The sequence below is a fragment of the Neoarius graeffei genome, chromosome 3, assembly GCF_027579695.1.
Source record: "Neoarius graeffei isolate fNeoGra1 chromosome 3, fNeoGra1.pri, whole genome shotgun sequence".
NCBI lineage: Eukaryota > Metazoa > Chordata > Actinopteri > Siluriformes > Ariidae > Neoarius > Neoarius graeffei.
In genome coordinates, this window is record NC_083571.1 from 87,615,005 (window position 1) to 87,635,085 (window position 20,081).

General features: G+C 42.6%; 1 protein-coding gene across 3 annotated transcripts in view; it reads left to right on the forward strand.

The window, feature by feature from the left end:
• usp24 (ubiquitin specific peptidase 24) overlaps positions 1-20,081 on the forward strand; it is a 278,284-nt gene that overhangs the window by 103,494 nt on the left and 154,709 nt on the right. For all 3 annotated transcript variants that reach the window (XM_060917596.1, XM_060917597.1, XM_060917598.1), the window contains exons 2-7: positions 760-928; positions 1,020-1,087; positions 1,208-1,351; positions 9,722-9,844; positions 11,698-11,733; positions 13,455-13,520. In XM_060917596.1, coding sequence (XP_060773579.1) covers positions 760-928; positions 1,020-1,087; positions 1,208-1,351; positions 9,722-9,844; positions 11,698-11,733; positions 13,455-13,520 — 606 coding nt within the window. The remainder of the gene's footprint in view (positions 1-759; positions 929-1,019; positions 1,088-1,207; positions 1,352-9,721; positions 9,845-11,697; positions 11,734-13,454; positions 13,521-20,081) is intronic.

Genomic DNA, 20,081 nt, shown 5'->3' on the forward strand with positions numbered 1-20,081 from the left:
CAGCACGGCACGGCTCAGCCCGACTCAGCCGCGTTTGTAGTGGAAAAGCGGCACTATGTACTCAATCTAGGTGAGCTGAACTGACGCGAGAGAACTTCTCGCGGGATCTCACACACCACAACACGTGCTCTAGAGAAGTGCAGATACAAGTGTGACTAAGTAAAGTAATGAATTCAATAATCTCATTTACCCCATATAGGATGAAACGGTTTCCTGTTAATGACTGTTGTTATTGTTCAAATCTTAGAGATTTTATGAAGTTTGTGAAATACTGGTATTTCATATTTTCAGTGTTTATGATGTTGAACTAATATTTCTAATGAATTCTTATTCAGTGTTAATGTTTAAAGTAAGCAAATAAAAGCAAAAAATTGATTTTATCAATATTTTTCCTTTATTTTTAAAAGCTTGTTCGTGTCCTTGTTACATTAGCAACCGGGTAAATATTTATGGATTTTATCATACATTGTAGAGCAGGAGTTATCTTAACAACTATGTTATATTTTCTTATATGGTCAATGCTTCATGGAAATAAAAGTTGTTTTCAGTTGTAAATTGTTTTAAGTGACTCCCTCTAGGTCACATTTTGGTAACCCCATTTCATGGACTGACCCTTAACTAAATCCAGCATGTGACTGCAGTAAAGGTTCATAGGTGATGACATTTCTGAGCTATAAATTTGCCCCCAAGTGATCATTTGGACCTGTATGACCTTAAAACACCAATCTTGGTCTTTCTGTCTTGCTGTGTGTGTTTCAGAGGGCTAATGATGAGAATGGGAACTGTTCAGGGGGCAGTATGGAGTTTCCTACCACCAACCTGTATGAGCTGGAGAGCAGGGTGTTCACCGACCACTGGTCAATCCCATACAAGAGAGAGGAGTCGCTTGGGAAGTGTCTCATCGCCTCCGCCAGCCTCGCCAGAATGGGTATGACAAGTGTACGTGTGTGTGTGAGGGTGTGACACAGGAAGCAGCGTCTGATCTAATCTTTTTTTTCTTTCTCTCTTTGGGCTGGCAGGCCTGGCTGATGCCGATGAGAACTGTAAGAGATTCATGGACAGATGTATGCCCGAGGCCTTCAAAAAGGTGTGGTCAAAATGTCAGCAAAGGATGACCTCGCACGAAACAAACAGCCTTTCGGTTTCATTTTTGCTCTGCCTGCATTTTCCTTTCTCTCTCACACACTAGCTCTTCTTTCCTCTTTAGTTGTTGATGTCGAGTGCGGTGCACAAGTGGGGCACGGAGATCCATGAGGGCATCTACAACATGCTGATGCTGCTAGTTGATCTAGTGGCAGAGAGGGTCAAACAGGACCCCATCCCGACTGGCCTTATGGGAGTACTCACTATGGTGAGAAAACGCACGTGCACACACCCGCGCACGCACAGACATGAAAGACCTTTGTTACGTGTCTGTTGTTGTCATCTCCACATCATGGTCTCACAGAGAAGTGCTGTCATAGCATTCCATTTATCACGTATACAGGGTGTTTTCAAAACATTTGATATTATTTGAGATAGAAATATCCCAGAAACTACATAGTCTAGGGAAATGAAACCGAACACGCTTCATGTTGAGCAATATACGATTTATTCCTCAAAACTCGAATGAGAAATTCAAGCTGCCGGACTTGGGGCTTTTTTTGACAGTGAAACTGGCCAATAAACGGATAGGAAATGTTAAATCATTGTTAAAATCATTTTACAAAAAATGAGCCCGTTCTTACTGTACATATCATCTTTATTGTCAGTGTGAGACTCATTTGACATTTCGGTTGAGACTGATACGCCTGTTGCGCATCCCTGAATTAATGAGATTTTTGCGTGTGTGTGTGAAAAATAAATGAACGTCCATGCATAAACAAAAAACCCAATTACAATAAATGCATACTTTTTTTTAACAATACACATAATTAAAGGAACAGTCCACCGTACTTCCATAATGAAATATGCTCTTATCTGAATTGAGACGAGCTGCTCCGTACCTCTCCGAGCTTTGCGCGACCTCCCAGTCAGTCAGACGCGCTGTCACTCCTGTTAGCAATGTAGCTAGGCTCAGTATGGCCAATGGTATTTTTTGGGGCTGTAGTTAGATGCGACCAAACTCTTCCGCGTTTTTCCTGTTTACATAGGTTTATGTGACCAGTGATATGAAACAAGTTCAGTTACACAAATTGAAACGTAGCGATTTTCTATGCTATGGAAAGTCCGCACTATAATGACAGGCGTACTAACACTTTCTGCGCGCTTCGACAGCGCATTGATACGGAGCTCAGATATCAATGCGCTGTCAAAGCGCGCAGAAGGTGTTAGTACGCCTGTCATTATAGTGCGGACTTTCCATAGCATAGAAAATCGCTACGTTTCAATTTGTGTAACTGAACTTGTTTCATGTCACTGGTCATATAAACCTATGTAAACAGGAAAAACGCGGAAGAGTTTGGTCGCATCTAACTACAGCCCCAAAAAATACCATTGGCCATACTGAGCCTAGCTACATTGCTAACAGGAGTGACAGCGCGTCTGACTGCGTCTGACTGACTGGGAGGTCGCGCAAAGCTCAGAGAGGTACGGAGCAGCTCGTCTCAATTCTGATAAGAGCATATTTCATTATGGAAGTACGGTGGACTGTTCCTTTAATGTTAATCGGGTGAACCCAGTCCAATCCATGCACGAGCTGGTGCGCGTGCCCGAGACTGGCACTACAAAGCCACCCCAGCCTCTGTAGTTCGGGTCCTTTGACCCAGGAACCCGGAAGTCCTGCAGTAAACAACCACAGGGAAGCGACAGGAAAAGGCAGCTCTCGCCTGCACAATCACAGATACGTAAAATAAAAGACCTGAACTTAACTTGTGTGTGCTGTTATATGATGACTGTAACAGTGTACGGTCAGAAAAGACGATAGATAAGCGTAACTGTTGCACATTAACGCTACAAGCAACCTGCGTGTGCACCCGCAAAGTTATTTATCTGCTGGCTAGCTGCAGCTTGTAGCTTCCAGCGTTACTACAGTATGTGTCAGTATGGTGTAATGCGGTGCGGTGTAGTGTAATGCAGGGATAGACCTCAAGCTGCACAGCTCTGGGTCACAATCTGTATGCAGCCGGCCGGATGGGGTTCGATTGCAATCGCGTGGCCACTTCAGGTCGCCCCGTATGCATTCGTTTAATGGTCTTCTGCATGTTAAATAGTTACAAAATTATTATAAAGCGAATACTTTACGATTTATTTGGTGTATACTGATGAAGTAAACGGGGGTGGGTGGGGGGGTGTTTGGTTTTTTTTAGTGGTTTTTTTTGGGGGGGCAAGGGAAGGGTGGCAGGCCAGAATTATAACGTGGCGGTGCGCCACTTTAAAAGCGCCCATGGAGAACGCTGATGTGGATTCCGTAAACGATTTCACAAATTTTCAATACGCGCGCCGCCTGAGACGCACACACGCACACAGCCTTCCTCTTTGAACTTTTTTTTTTTAAAGATTTTTTTGGGGGCTTTTTCACCTTTATTGGATAGGACAGTGTAGAGACAGGAAATGAGCAGGAGAGAGAGATGGGGAGGGATCGGGAAATGACCTCGGGTCGGAATCAAACCCGGGTCCCCGGATTTATGGTATGGCGCCTTATCCACCTGAGCCACGACGCCCCCCCTCTTTGAACTTTTTGTGCCGTGTCCAAATCTGCATTGCAGTTAGTGCGTTTTTAGAGAATTCTCTCATAAATGCACGCTGCACAGTCTTGTTCGACTGTGTCCGAGCGCACTCTAACGCACAAAACGCCTTTTCTTTTCCAGCGAATGGCATTTTTATACCTAAAAAGATAAACATGAAACATAAAAGTTTGACCCATTTCCATACAAACTTGGTCAATTTAAACAAGAATTGGCAAAGTTATTCGATTGTGAAATATCAGTTTTTTTTGGAAACGCCCTGTGTGTGTGTGTGTATACACCGTATATATCGTACCAGTCAAAATTACTATGAATGGGTAACTGTGTCCAAACTTAAGTGGTACTGGATCTCCCTGAACAATCAGCATATAACACCATCCATCCATCCATCCATCCATCCATCTTGAGTTTTCACATGCAGTACCAGTCAAAAGTTTGAACTCACCTTCGATGTAAACCCGTTGAGAAATTTTCGGGGCGGTGTGTGGTTAATAACGATCTGTGGTCACCTTATAACGTCTTGATTCTTGGTGGGCTCCGGGTTAACACACTCGAGTCTTTCGACATGTCGTAATTAACATTCACTTTTGCGACAATGTTCGACTTATTTGCAGTAGAATTTTTGGGAAATCCCATCACGTGCAGTGTCTAAACACAAGTGCGCATGCTCTCCACGCGTGGCTTGCAATTGCCGTTCACCGACCGGACACACTGACGATACGCATTGGTAACATCGGAAAGACACGTATTCAGGCGGGATATTTTAGCATATCGACAATGGCAAAAGTCCTACAGTGGTGCTTGAAAGTTTGTGAACCCTTTAGAATTTTCTATATTTCTCCGTAAATATGACCTAAAACATCATCAGATTTTCACATAAGTCCTAAAAGTAGATAAAGAGAACCCATTTAAACAAATGAGACAAAAATATTATACTTGGTCATTTATTTATTCAGGAAAATGATCCAATATTACATATCTGTGAGTGGCAAAAGTATGTGAACCTCTAGGATTAGCAGTTAATTTGAAGGTGAAATTAGAGTCAGGTGTTTTCAATCAGTGGGATGACAATCAGGTGTGAGTGGGCGCCCTGTTTTATTTAAAGAACAGGGATCTATCAAAGTCTGATCTTCACAACACATGTTTGTGGAAGTGTATCATGGCACGAACAAAGGAGATTTCTGAGGAGCTCAGAAAAAGCATTGTTGATGCTCATCAGGCTGGAAAAGGTTACAAAACCATCTCTAAAGAGTTTGGACTCCACCAATCCACAGTCAGACAGATTGTGTACAAATGGAGGAGATTCAAAACCATTGTTACCCTCCCCAGGAGTGGTCGACCAACAAAGATCACTCCAAGAGCAAGGCGTGTAATAGTCGGCGAGGTCACAAAGGACCCCAGGGTAACTTCTCAGCAACTGAAGGCCTCTCTCACATTGACTAATGTTAATGTTCATGAGTCCACCATCAGGAGAACACTGAACAACAATGGTGTGCATGGCAGGGTTGCAAGGAGAAAGCCACTGCTTTCCAAAAAGAACATTGCTGCTCATCTGCAGTTTGCTAAAAATCATGTGGACAAGCCAGAAGGCTATCGGAAAAATGTTTTGTGGGCGGATGAAACCACAATAGAACTTTTTGGTTTAAATTAGAAGCGTTATGTTTGGAGAAAGGAAAACACTGCATTCCAGCATAAGAACCTTATCCCATCTGTGAAACATGGTGGTGGTAGTATCATGGTTTGGGCCTGTTTTGCTGCATCTGGGCCAGGACGGCTTGCCATCACTGATGGAACAATGAATTCTGAACTATACCAGAGAATTCTAAAGGAAAATGTCAGGACATCTGTCCATGAACTGGATCTCAAGAGAAGGTGGGTCATGCAGCAAGACAACGACCCTAAGCACACAAGTCGTTCTACTAAAGAATGGTTAAAGAAGAATAAAGCTAATGTTTTGGAATGGCCAAGTCAAAGTCCTGACCTTAATCCAATCGAAATGTTGTGGAAGAACCTGAAGCGAGCAGTTCATGTGAGGAAACCCACCACCATCCCAGAGTTGAAGCTGTTCTGTACGGAGGAACGGGCTAAAATTCCTCCAAGCCGGTGTGCAGGACTGATCAACAGTTACTGGAAACGTTTAGTTGCAGTTATTGCTGCACAAGGGGGTCACACCAGATACTGAAAGCAAAGGTTCACATACTTTTGCCACTCACAGATATGTAATATTGGATCATTTTCCTCAATAAATAAATGACCAAGTATAATATTTTTTGTCTCATTTGTTTAACTGGGTTCTCTTTATCTACTTTTAGGACTTGTGTGAAAATCTGATGATGTTTTAAGTCATATTTATGCAGAAATATAGAAAATTCTAAAGGGTTCACAAACTTTCAAGCACCACTGTAGATAAGAAAGAAGAGGATCGAGCGAGGGAGATTGATAAAGGTGCAGGAATAAAGAACTGTTTTCAGTCTCATCCTCGCCATCATCCGAGCTTTCTTCTCTTATTTCATCACCGGAGTCGAGAGTACCTCTCCTAGGTTCAAACTGGTACCCTTCTAAGCCATAGCCTGCTTGCAGTGTGTCTTGCGGGATCTCTTCGTACGATTCGACAGAGCTGTCGCTTTCACTTGATGCGCCCGACGCCATGATTACACGCTTATCTCCTCTATTTCGGAGAGTTCCGCTAGTGCAGTGGGTAGCGCTGACGTCACGGTCTTTTAAAAATGGCGACTCTTGTGCGGTTGAGCGTATAAAGTATTATATTTACAATTACCAAGATATTTCGTTGTTTTCTAGTACATAAATTTGATAGAATACTTAAGAATACGGTACTTTGTCACATCAGCAACCGTATATATTATATTTTGTACCCCTTTCAGAGAATAATATGATAGAACTTTTTTCTGGTTTGCACTTCATTTTAAAGGATTAGAGTATTCAAAGACATGAATAGCAAAAATGCAGAAATATAATACTGTAGAGCTCGTTTATATTAAAAGGTGCATTGATTTTTTTGAAATCAAATGTGAATTGATTAAAAACAAGTCTCGTGTACCATATTAATCATTTTCACCTGGGAGTCCACCAAGAAGGGGAATTTATTTCCAAATAAATTGCAACTTATTGCTGATAAAATTAATGGTTTTGGGGTAAAACAAAAACAAAAAAAAAACAAAACAAAAATCATTAGCTCCCGCCCCCCTGGGCCCCGCTGGGTGCCTGCTAGGGCTGTAACAATACGCGTATCGAAATCGCGATACGCAGAGCCACGATCCATGTCGCGATACAAGAAGGCAGAATCGCGGTACACCCTTTCAAACTTTTCAGCCCAAAAACAGAGGCGCTTCCAAACTTCAATTTATGAATACTTTACTTTTTATTTAAATTACATTTTAAACTTACTTAAATTACTTTTTTTATATCTATTAGTAAGTCGTTTTTTCGCCGACCTGCAACAATCTTCTGAGAGTCACGCAACGTCCACACTCGCCACTGGCAGAGCATTCATTTCTTTTAAGCGGTCGCCATTCTGGTTGCGACGCGGGGAGCGAATCTGTAAACAAGCAGCTCATTGGCTGGCTAGGTGTGCCACAAGCCAATCACAATCACTTGACCGGAAAGGCATGCAGTGTTGCCAGATTGGGCAGGTTTAGGTGCTTTTTGGCTGGTTTTGAACATATTTTGGGGTGGAAAACGTTAGCAATATCTGGCAACACTGAAGGCATGTCTGCTTGGGCGGAAGCCTTCTGTGGCAGTTACATTTTGACACGCGAGCAATGTTTCACCATAAAAATTCCGTAATTTCCACCTGTTTTCCGCGATCACAGAAAATCATTGGCCCTATGAGAGTGAGACAGTGAGAGAGCCACCCCCCCAAAAAAAAAATCTTAACGGATTTACACGATTTGGAAAAATGACTTTTTCAGAACCGAAAAAAACAGAGCTTCCGGCTCAACAGTATTATTTTGAGAAATAAAACAGTCTTTGGATATACATTTGTTCATTTTTGCATACATATTACTCATTCTCTGCAGTGGTCTGAATTATTTGTTATTAAATAGTTAATGTAAGTAAGTAAATGTTAATAAGTCAAATTTACTACTTTAAAAATGCATTTAAAAAAAATCGTGGGTGTATCGAATCGTGGGTCAAAAATCGCGATACGAATCGAATCGTGAGTTGGGTGTATCGTTACAGCCCTAGTGCCTGCGGCCCCCAAACCCCTGGATTTTTTCAGACTTGTAAAATATTTTTCATTCTCATCCCTGCATTAAAAGTTTTTTTTTTTTTTTTTTTTCATTTTTATTAATTAAGATACTTCATGTCTTAACGTAATGACGGACTGCCATTTCTCTTTATCTAACTGAGTGGTTCTTGACATAACTAGAGCATATTACACAGTTGCGTGGAGATAGGAAGTTTATCTTCGAGTGATGTATTTTTCAGCATGACAACATAAACTTCGTCTCTTCCTGCCTCTGTGTAATGTTCTTTATATTATCTGGACACGTCCACTCAAAAAAAATTCAAGTTAATCAGAAGAATTTTAATTTTGAACCAGTTTGCCATTTTAACAGCACGCATCTAGTCAGCGTGAGAACACTGGGAGCGACGTCATCAGAGTGAAATATCGGGAAATTATGTCCCTCAGATCCGTGAGGTATTTTATATGAAAAATGTGACTTTTTCAACACAAAAAGATAAACTTAATATCTTTGAGCCAACGTGCGGTTGTTCTTTTTATTATATAGGCACATTCACAAACAAAAAGTACCCAAGTTTATCAAAACAATTCAGCGATTTCCTCACGAGTGACGTAGAGAGATTTGTCCCGGTTGTAGCTCGAATGAAAAATACGAGTGGTGTATTTCCCAGTAAAACACTCGTGGACATGTAATATTAAGGATGACTGCAGTTGTAGAATAGGGCTGTTTACTGTATTTTTATTATTTACTATTTAATCTCAAACGCATTAAGAAGGCAAGAAATTGCGCTAATTAACTTTTGACGAGACACACCTGTTAATTGAAAAGCATTCCAGGTGACTACCTCATGAAGCTCGTTTAGATAATGCTAATAGTGTGCAAAGCGTCATCAAGGTAAACACTGGCTACTTTGAAGAATCTGAAATATGAAAGTTTTTTTTTTTTTTTCCACCACATAATTCCATTTATTTTTTTCGCGGCCCGGTTTCCATCAAATCCTGCGCTCTGATTGATTGGCGAGCGGGTCCGTATCCTACGATACAGACCCCAGTTATGGACCTCTGGTGAGTCGCTCGTTCACAACAAACAACATAGTAGCAATTTTTGTCAACATTTATCTTTTTTTTTTTTCTTTTTTTTTTTTTTTTTAGAAGATTTATCTCATCTCATCTCATTATCTCTAGCCGCTTTATCCTGTTCTACAGGGTCGCAGGCAAGCTGGAGCCTATCCCAGCTGACTACGGGCGAAAGGCGGGGTACACCCTGGACAAGTCGCCAGGTCATCACAGGGCTGACACATAGACACAGACAACCATTCACATTCACACCTACGGTCAATTTAGAGTCACCAGTTAACCTAACCTGCATGTCTTTGGACTGTGGGGGAAACCGGAGCACCCGGAGGAAACCCACACGGACACGGGGAGAACATGCAAACTCCACACAGAAAGGCCCTCGCCAGCCCCGGGGCTCGAACCCAGGACCTTCTTCCTGTGAGGCGACAGCACTAACCACTACACCACCGTGCCGCATGTTTTACACACTATATCTAAGAAACCTGGAGAGTCGATGTTTGTTTGTTTATAAATAACTATTGCTAAATGAATCCCTTAAATACCAACAATTAACCTAGTGGTATTATTATTTATTAATTCTACAGAAGCCTAAGCATCCGTTTTGTATTTAATAGTTTCTTATTAAAAGCTCAAAAAGCACTTGAGTACACAGTGGCCATCATAATATACCCATAGACGATAGACTGAGGCGGAGATCAGTGACTTTATCATCTGATGTACAGTGGGCGTACTAAACACCTGTGTGCGTGTGTGTCGTACATTTGCTTTGCAGGCTTTTAACCCCGATAACGAGTATCACTTTAAGAACCGAATGAAGGCGAGTCAGAGGAACTGGGCCGAGGTGTTTGGAGAAGACAACATGTTTGCCGTCTCTCCCAGCTCCAGTTACCAGAAGGTGAGCTACATCTCTTCATCCGACTCTCATCAGTTGAGCTTTCATATCTGTGTGTGTGTTTGCTTTTGTTTGTTGCTCAGGTGATAAAGCTGTCCTGTTAAAGGTCAGACAAACTGGTTTCCTACATTCTAGCTTGCCTAATCTTACATGTCGGATTAGCTTCTAATGTCATATGAATGTTATTACACTTAAAGGGGAAGAAAGGGCAATATATATACGGTTGCTGATGTGACAAAGTAACGTATTCTTAAGTATTCTATCAAATTTATGTACTAGAAAACAACGAAATATCTTGGTAATTGTAAATATAATAGTCGGTACGCTAAACCGCACAAGAGTCGCCATTTTTAAAAGACCGTGACGTCAGCCCTACCCACTGCACTCGGAGAGAAGCGTGTAATCATGGCGTCGGGCGCATCAAGTGAAAGCGACAGCTCTGTCGAATCGTACGAAGAGATCTCGCAAGACGCACTGCAAGCAGGCTATGGCTTAGAAGGGTACCAGTTTGAACCTAGGAGAGGTACTCTCGACTCCGGTGATGACGAAAGAAGAGAAGAAAGCTCGAACTGGCTCGGTGTTTTTCAGCGGAAACGAGTGAAAAGACACGTCTGGAGGATCGTTATGCTTTCCATCGGTCCTGTTCTTACACCCGAAAGCAACACACTGTGGCATTGTGTAGCCGATCACTTACAATTCATCCTACTTTCCAATTCACACGCGCTAGTCCCAACCTCAATGAGCCAACACAACTGGGCACATCCATACGTCATGAGTGTTACGCAGAGAAAATGAACGTGCATTCTGATTGGATAAAATTAATATCATGGCGGGCTGTTCAAACTGCGGAAATATACTAAGTAACTTTAAAAACGCACAATGGAATTCAACACGATATCACTTTAGATCCATGCATATATTTGAAATTTATGATATTGTATGTAATGCACACATCTTGAAACATCGATAAAGGACATTTATTGTCAAACTCAAGAATTAATTCACAATAAAAAAATTCAAAGTGACAGTTGGTCCATGTTCGGACCGTCATGCTGGAGATTCTGGGTCTGTGTCGTCCAGGGGTCTCAGCAGCAGTGACTGAGGGTGTCAGGAATCTGTCACGGAGGTGAGCTAGCCTGATGTGCTGATCCTGAACTGGCGTCGTGACTCGAGGCTGACCAGGGCGTGGACGATCCCTGGTGCTCCCTGTCTGTCTGTAATGCTGACTCAAACGGGAAACGGTCGAATGATGAACAGCGAAGTGCCGGGCGACCTCTGTCTGTGTACTTCCGGCACGCAACATCCCGATGGCCTGTTCACGTTGATTTTGGCTTGGGCGTGGCATCTTCAATAATGACAATTTTCCCATCATTTCCCCCGGGTATTTATAGGCAAGATTGTGTGTGTACAGTGTATGCAAAATTTGTTTGAAAATTAAAGCATGTCATTGACTACCCGAGTCATATTGTACGTTATTGAGTACAACTCCCTTAAATTCTGATTTGAGCACAGATTTGGAACTTATTCGGGCGGAATGAAGTTATTTTTCCATTGTGATGTATTTCTTTTCTTCTTGAGATAAACTCCGCACGAATTCAGCAAGTTTTATCAATGTGCGTTTTTAAAGTTACTTAGTGTAGTTTGCTCGAGCTACTTTCAAAACACTATAACTTTCCAACCTTAGAACAAAAAAACTTTTGTAAGTCTTGAATAAGGTTCGTCAACGTGTGTTTTATTGTTATATTTACTCTATATATTGCCCTTTCTTCCCCTTTAAACACCGTGCACAGTTCTAAAACCTGAAACGATGGATTTGACTGTAGCTGTAAACCGATGTTCTCTGTGTGTGAAAACAGGAGCCTCACGGATGGCTAGTGGACCTTGTGAATCGGGTAAACATCTCCTCATCTTTTCAACATTTTGATTCATAATTGTAAATTTTTTTTGTTTGATTTAAGCTTTTGTTTTCTTCTTTTTCTGCAAGTTACATTCTGTCTGCACTTTTTCAGTAAAACAAGCAGTTTCACATGAACGACGCACCATCAGGAACATGAGCAGTAGAAACGAGAAATAAGCCTCGTGCAGTTTTAGACAGTAGTATGTTTGTGTGCTGGCTGTGACGTCTCATGTGGTTAAGGCTGTGGGTTACAGATCAGAAGGTTGGTGGTTCAAGCTGCCAGCGGTAGGCCTTAAGTGCCATTCCACCATTGGATGTATTCTTTGGCATAAAATACAATATATTTTATGACAACATGACTAGACAGAGAAATCTTTTATGATATATCAAACATCATTTTTTGACAACGACAAGTATATTAATTTTGCGACCAAAGTCACCTACCCTTTTAATTTCAGCGCGGTAGTGAAACGTGATGTCATCGGCAGGTTCCCCTTCTTGTGTACGACGTGGCACAGATTATCAGCAATGGCGGATAGAACGCGATTTGCACTTGTCGATTGCTGTGCCGATATTCACCATCGACCGTCTCCTTTGGGCATCACTTGCTATTTTCCTTCGCTTCTTTTCCGAAGCTGACAGTCGCGTTCTATCCGCCATTGCTGATAATCTGTGCCACGTCACACGTGACGTGGTACACAAGAAGGGGAACCTGCCGATGACATCACGTTTCACTACCGCGTGGAAATTAAAAGGGTAGGTGACTTTGGTCGCAAAATTAATATACTTGTCGTTGTCAAAAAATTATGTTTGATATATCATTTTGAAGCTAAAAGATTTCTCTGTCTAGTCATGTCATAAAATATATTGTATTTTATGCCAAAAAAATACATCCAATGGTGGAATGGCACTTTAAAGTGCATATTCTGGACCAATTTCGTGTTTTGTTTTTTAATATGAAAGTACGTCCCTTTACACACTCATCCAGAAGGGTAATTTTGCACAAGGCCATCTGTCTACAGCAGAAAAAAATAAAATAAAAAAACGCATCTGGAAAAATCCCAAGGGAGTCTGGAGCCAGATTCGTGACGTCACCTGCGGAAGCGCCAGCAGGCTGCGCGAGCTTTGCACGGTTTCAGTGCACAGCCTGTGTACACCAAGCGCTCCCATTTCTCTCTCATTGTCCGGTCTTTTGGAAAACGATGAGTACTAATCCCATCAAGATTGGTGTTGCTACACCCTCCTACGATACAGCTGTTAACCGTTTTAATAATTACGCGATAACGTTGGAGAAATTTGCAGAAAACCACCAGGTCGTTTTCTCATAAACAAACCAGCGCCGATGTAGGATTCAGAGGGAGGCGTCCCGCACGCGACGTCATGAAAATCGATGTTTGCCGGGAAATCCAAATGCCAAGTTTTTTCAGAGGCGGACCAATGGCTTGGGTTCAACTGAATTTTTCTGGTATTGTGCAAGGTAAAACAAATTGCAGAGAATGCAGAATGTTACAGATATTTGACCAGTGTTTTATATAAAATAGGAGAATTACATTGATCTCGCTCCTGAATTTACCCGTGATATGCACTTTAACTTCCGAATAACCTGGAATATGCAAAGAAAAGAATTTCCCTGGACTGTAATGTAACAGCCTTTTTTTTTTCTTTTTTTCTGAAGATCATCTAATCATAGCTCTCTTGTTCTCTTCCCTGCCGCAGTTTGGAGAGATGGGCGGCTTCACTGCCATCCAAAGCAAACTGAATCAAGAGGCGATGGAGATTGGGGTAAGTCCGGTACATGCAGTCACGGGAAAAGGAAAGTACAACCCTTTTCCAATTCTATATATTTACTTATCAGGGCTTCAGTAACAGTTATATTTATATTGTGGCTTCTTGGTTTACTTTTCTGGGGGTGGGGAGAGCCATATATTGAAATGTTGTTTTTTTTTTTTTAAGAAGTCAGTGAGGATCACGCAGTTGTTATTTAGGCACTGATCAGTTGAAGGATGGTGTACTTTGGGTTTTTTTATCCCCCACTGGCCGAAAGGTCCAAAGGGGGATTATGTCACGGCGATGTCCGTCTGTCCCAGGAAAGGGTACTCGCCTTCTGAACTCAGCTCCTCTCACAATTTGTGGAGGAATTTCACGAAACTTGGCAGAAGGCTTTGTTATACGACAGTAATATGCATATTTCCGTTTCGTTTGCAGTATATTGTAGCAAGGGATATTGCGCTCAGAGCACTCTTGTCGTCCCCCCCCATGTATAATAATGCCTTTGCACAGAGTACATTTTCCAATCTGGGCCACTCCGCGTCTGAAAGCGATCCGATCCGAGGCCTTGGTGTTCTACATCATCGTTCCTTGAACTTGCGTTAGTTCAGTTTCACAGCAGCAGGTACGGTAGTGGTGTGGGGGGTGGATCGAATCGAATCGACCGTTTCAGAATAAGAGCCGCAGAAAGATTCGAATGGATGTGATGACGTGTGATAAAAATCTGCATCATTTTTGTGTATTACACGGCTTTGTGGAAGACTCGATGCTAACTGGTGAATTATGGTATTCTATGGTCTGTTGTGTCTCTGTTTAACAAACTATCGATTGGCCTTTTTTTGGTGTGCGTTTGGAAACAGCAAAGAGGTGTTTTGTGGGCGGAGCCAGACTCGTACAATGTCAGGTGTCAATTTGCAACATAGGAATATGGATCATCTGGATGCCGCCTTCAGTTATTTTAATGGTTTGCCAACAGAAGACAGGTTGTCGAACACGAATAAAGCTGACCCTTAGCAATAGGGTGAGGTTTCCTGAGCCGTAGTCACACCAGTGATATGTACGGCGCTGTGCAAAAGTCTTAGGCGCATGTAAAGAGAGGCTGTCGACCAAAAAATGGCTTAAAAATAATGAAATGTTTCAATCTAGGGGCGGCACGGTGGTGTAGTGGTTAGCACTGTCGCCTCACAGCAAGAAGGTTCTGGGTTTGTGGCCGGCGAGGGCCTTTCTGTGTGGAGTTTGCATGTTCTCCCCGTGTCCGCGTGGGTTTCCTCCGGGTGCTCCGGTTTCCCCCCACAGTCCAAAGACATGCAGGTTAGGTTAACTGGAGACTCTAAATTGACCGTAGGTGTGAATGTGAGTGTGAATGGTTGTCTGCGTCTATGTGTCAGCCCTGTGATGACCTGGCGACTTGTCCAGGGTGTACCCCGCCTTTCGCCCGTAGTCAGCTGGGATAGGCTCCAGCTTGCCTGCGACCCTGTAGAACAGGATAAAGCGGCTAGAGATAATGAGATGAGATGAGAACGATGGGAAAGCTCCGAGTTGTGTTTGGATGTTCAAATCTGTATACAACAGGACATTCAGTTCACGAATTTCCGAGAAATTATACAAATGTAAAGCGACAGTGGGTGAAGTTTGTGCAAACGAAGCAGGCAGTGTCACCTACTAATAATAAATCTGATTCTTCAAGTGTTCACCACCACCAGAACGACCACATGGAGGAAAAAGAAACCCATTTGATCTGACATTTGGACAGTTTTTCAATTCCCCTGTTATCGCCCACTTCATATTTTCTTTCAATAATTTCACTGAATAAGTGTACGCTTTAAAGATTATATTTCTGCATTTATTAAGGTACATGTAAATATTTTCCCTAGATTTTGCAGCGGTCAGCTTAGAATACAAATCCACAAACCAATCTGTTTCTCCAATTCTCTCTGGCTGGTGGTGCACTATCGGCGGTGAGTGGGACTGTTGTGAACAGAGTGAACTGGCAGTTTCTCGTCTTGGAGGCTCGAAAAGATCGGCATTTACTCCGGAATATCCTTGATAACCATCTGCCTCTTCATCCGACGTACAAGAATCCCAATCACTATCAGAATTCTCTCCAAAACGTGATTCCATATCGAGACTGGCTGTGCACGGGAACAAAACTGATACCTGAATTGTTACACATGTGACGTCACGTACCTCTTCGGGATCTTCCGGTTCGGTCTCGGCAGATTCCGTGAAAATCAGCTGATCTTATTGATTTTCTGTTAATTTATGGCCTTTTGGATCAGCTATGGTTCGAAAACACATGGTCAATCAACATAATGATTGTTGCTTTGTACAAGGAAAAAAGTGGGGTTTAGGGACATGAAATTCACTTTAACGTCATAGATTTTGCCTTCGTTTGTGATAAACAGTGTCGAAAACCTTCCCTGATATGAAATAAGCAGTGCAGAGATGAGAATTCCAGATGATAAATGACCATAAACATCTGTTTAGCTTCAAAAGGTGTCCTCGACAACACTGTTGGATAAAAATGAAGGTTATCCCCCCCTTCCCCCTTCCTTTTCTGACATCCAGTGGCATAAGATGACAAACACCCCTCTAAAAAAAAATTTGGGGATCTCGCCAGTTTCTCTCCACTTGTTCTTGCTGTCTTTTTGCCACCACAAAGTAGAAGAATCTGGTTAGAAAATATTTTTAAAAAGCCCTCTTTAGCACCTTTTGTGACCACGGAGTCACATGCTCACACACACGAGAAGCGATATGTCGCATTTCACCATGGAAAGGAGAGAAAGAGGAAGAGAAATGAAAACACAGGTGTTGGTTGAATACTATATGCTGCTGTCTGAATTATCAGCTCGTCATCAGGCATTGTAGAAGAGATCTTCACTTGACGAGTTGCAAAGAGATGTAGACAGGCTCGAGTCAACCCCCCTGTGCGTCAGTTTAAATGCCCCCCCTTGTCTGTAGCCTCTAAAGCCGCCTTGTTTCGGGTCCCTCCTGCTTGCCTTTTGAAGGCGCGCATTAGCATGTGCCGAGCTCCAGCGTTGGGAGATAGCGCTCTGACAGGGAAAAGATGCTTTGATTTAGGATTTGCATGTGAATAACTGACACAGGAACAGGATGTAGGAGGCAGCTTTTGGGAGAGGGGGATGTTTTCCACCACTACACCTGACCTGCTGTTACGCCGTTGGCTGAAAGCCAGAGTGCTCTAGACACTGCAGTCCTGAAAGAGACCCTGATGGGAAGAATAGGAGAAGGAAGCTCCCTCTTCTCCTCCCCGTGCTGCTTTAATTCATTCCCACTCTGCAAACGGAAGCGAAATCATTTAATCCAGAACAGAGGACTGATTCATCCGGGCTTTGCGTCTCTGCTGCTGCATGAAAGAGTGTGTGTTTAAAGGTGTGAATCTGCCTCCGAACACAACTGTGGCCACTATGTATCTATAAAATACATTTTGTAATGAGTTATTAGTGATTTCGGTGTTACTTGCACCACAGTGCCATTGAAGGCTTGGCTCTGATTGGTCAGAAGGGGTTTCTAGAACAGCACGCTTCTGACAGTCATTCCAGCTGCAAAGCAAATCAAGTCTGCACACCCCTTTCACCTTCTCCACGTTTTATTATGTTCCAGACTTATTCTACAATAGATTGAGTTCGTTTTTTGTCACAAAGTTCGACACAAAATAGCCCATAATGCCAAAGTGAAAGCAGGTTTTTAGACATTTGTGCTAACTTATTAAAAATCAAAATGTAAAATATCATACAACCCTGATTCCAAAAAAGTTGGGACATGAATAAAAACGGAATGCAATGATGGGGAAGTTTCAAAATTCCATATTTTATTCAGAATAGAACATAAATGACATATCAAATGTTTAAACTGAGAAAATGTATCATTTAAAGAGAAAAATGAGGTGATTTTTGAATTTCATGACAACACATCTCAAAAAAGTTGGGACAAGGCCATGTTTACCACTGTGAGACATCCCCTTTTCTCTTTACAACAGTCTGTAAATGTCTGGGGACTGAGGAGACAAGTTGCTCAAGTTTAGGGATAGGAATGTTAACCCATTCTTGTCTAATGTAGGATTCTAGTTGCTCAACTGTCTTAGGACTTTTTTGTCATATCTTCCATTTTATGATGCGCCAAATGTTTTCTATGGGTGAAAGATCTGGACTGCAGGCTGGCCAGTTCAGTACCCGGACCCTTCTTCTACACAGCCATGATGCTGTAATTGATGCAGTATGCGGTTTGGCATTGTCATGTTGGAAAATGCAAGGTCTTCCCTGAAAGAGACGTCGTCTGGATGGGAGCATATGTTGCTCTAGAACCTGGATATACCTTTCAGCATTGATGGTGTCTTTCCAGATGTGTAAGCTGCCCATGCCACACGCACTAATGCAACCCCATACCATCAGAGATGCAGGCTTCTGAACTGAGCGCTGATAACAACTTGGGTCGTCCTTCTCCTCTTTAGTCCGAATGACACGGCGTCCCTGATTTCCATAAAGAACTTCAAATTTTGATTAGTCTGACCACAGAACAGTTTTCCACTTTGCCACAGTCCATTTTAAATGAGCCTTGGCCCAGAGAAGACGTCTGCGCTTCTGGATCATGTTTAGATACAGCTTCTTCTTTGAACTATAGAGTTTTAGCTGGCAACGGCGGATGGCACTGTGAATTGTGTTCACAGATAATGTTCTCAAGAAATATTCCTGAGCCCATTGTGTGATTACCAATACAGAAGCATGCCTGTATGTGATGCAGTGCCGTCTAAGGGCCTGAAGATCACGGGCACCCAGTATGGTTTTCCGGCCTTGACCTTTATGCACAGAGATTCTTCCAGATTCTCTGAATCTTTTGATATTATGCACTGTAGATGATGGTATGTTCAAACTCTTTGCAATTTTACACTGTCGGACTCCTTTCTGATATTGCTCCACTATTTGTCGGCGCAGAATTAGGGGGATTGGTGATCCTCTTCCCATCTTTACTTCTGAGACCCGCGGCCACTTCAAGATGCTCTTTTTATACCCAGTCATGTTAATGACCTATTGCCAATTGACCTAATGAGTTGCAATTTGGTCCTCCAGCTGTTCCTTTTTTGTACCTTTAACTTTTCCAGCCTCTTATTGCCCCTGTCCCAACTTTTTTGAGATGTGTTGCTGTCATGAAATTTCAAATGAGCCAATATTTGGCATGAAATTTCAAAATGTCTCACTTTCGACATTTGATATGTTGTCTATGTTCTATTGTGAATACAATATCAGTTTTTGAGATTTGTAAATTATTGCATTCCGTTTTTATTTACAATTTGTACTTTGTCCCAACTTTTTTGGAATCGGGGTTGTATGTACACACGCGCACACCCTTTGATATGACACCCAAAAGTGAGCTGAGGTGCATTTTGTTTCCACCGATACTGCTTGAGATGTTTTTACAACTTAATTGGAGTCCAACTGAGGTAAATTCAATTGATTGGACATGATTGGGGATTGCCAACACCTGCCTATATAAGGTCCCACAGTTAACAGTGCATGTCAGAGCAAACTCCAAGCCATCTGCAGACCTCAGAAACAGGATTGTGTCAAGGCATAGATCTGGAGAAGGGTACAGAAAAATTGCTGCAGCTTTACAGGTCCCAAAGAGCACAGTGGCCACCATCATTCATAAATAGAAGAAGTTTGGAACCACCAAGAATCTTCCTAGACCTGGCCGCCCGACCAAACTGAGTGATCTGGGAAGACAGGCCTTGGCCAGCAAGTTGAGCAGGAACCCAAGGGTCACTCTGACAGAGCTCCAGCGTATCCTTGTGGAGATGGGAGAACCTTTCAGAAGATCAACCATCCAGGCAGCACTCCACAAATCAGGCCTTTATGGTAGAATGGCCAGATGGAAGCCACTCCTTAGTAAAAGATGCATGAGAGCCCGCTTAGAGTTTTCCAAAAGGCACCTAGAGGACTCTCAAACCATGAGAAGCGATATTCTCTGGTCTGATGAAACCAAAATTGAACTTTTTGGCCTGAAGACCAAGCGTCACATCTGGAGGAAACCAGGCACTGCTCATCACCTGGCTAATGCCATACCTACAGTGAAGCATGGTGGTGGCAGCATCATGATGTGGGAATGTTTTTAGCAGCAGGAATGGGGCGACTAGTTCTGATGGAGGGATAGATGAATACAGCTAAGAACACCGAGATCCTTAAAGAAAACCTGCTCTGGAGCGCTCTGGACCTCAGACTGGGTTGAAGGTTTACCATCCAACATGACGACCCGAAGCACACAGCCAAGAGAACAAAGGAGTGGCTTTGGAGAAAGTCTGTGAATGTCCTTGAGTGGCCCAGCCAGAGTCCAGACCTGAATCCAATTGAACATTTGTGGAAAGAGCTGAAAATGGCTGTGTACCAATGCTCCCCATCCAACCTGACGGAGCTTGCAAGGATATGCCAAGAGGAATGGGCAAAAATGTCCAGAAACTAGCGTGTCAAACTCGTAGCTTCTTTCCCAAGACGCCTTGAAGCTGTAATTGCTGCCAACGGTGCATCAACCAAATATTAGGTTAAGGGTGTGTACAGATATGTA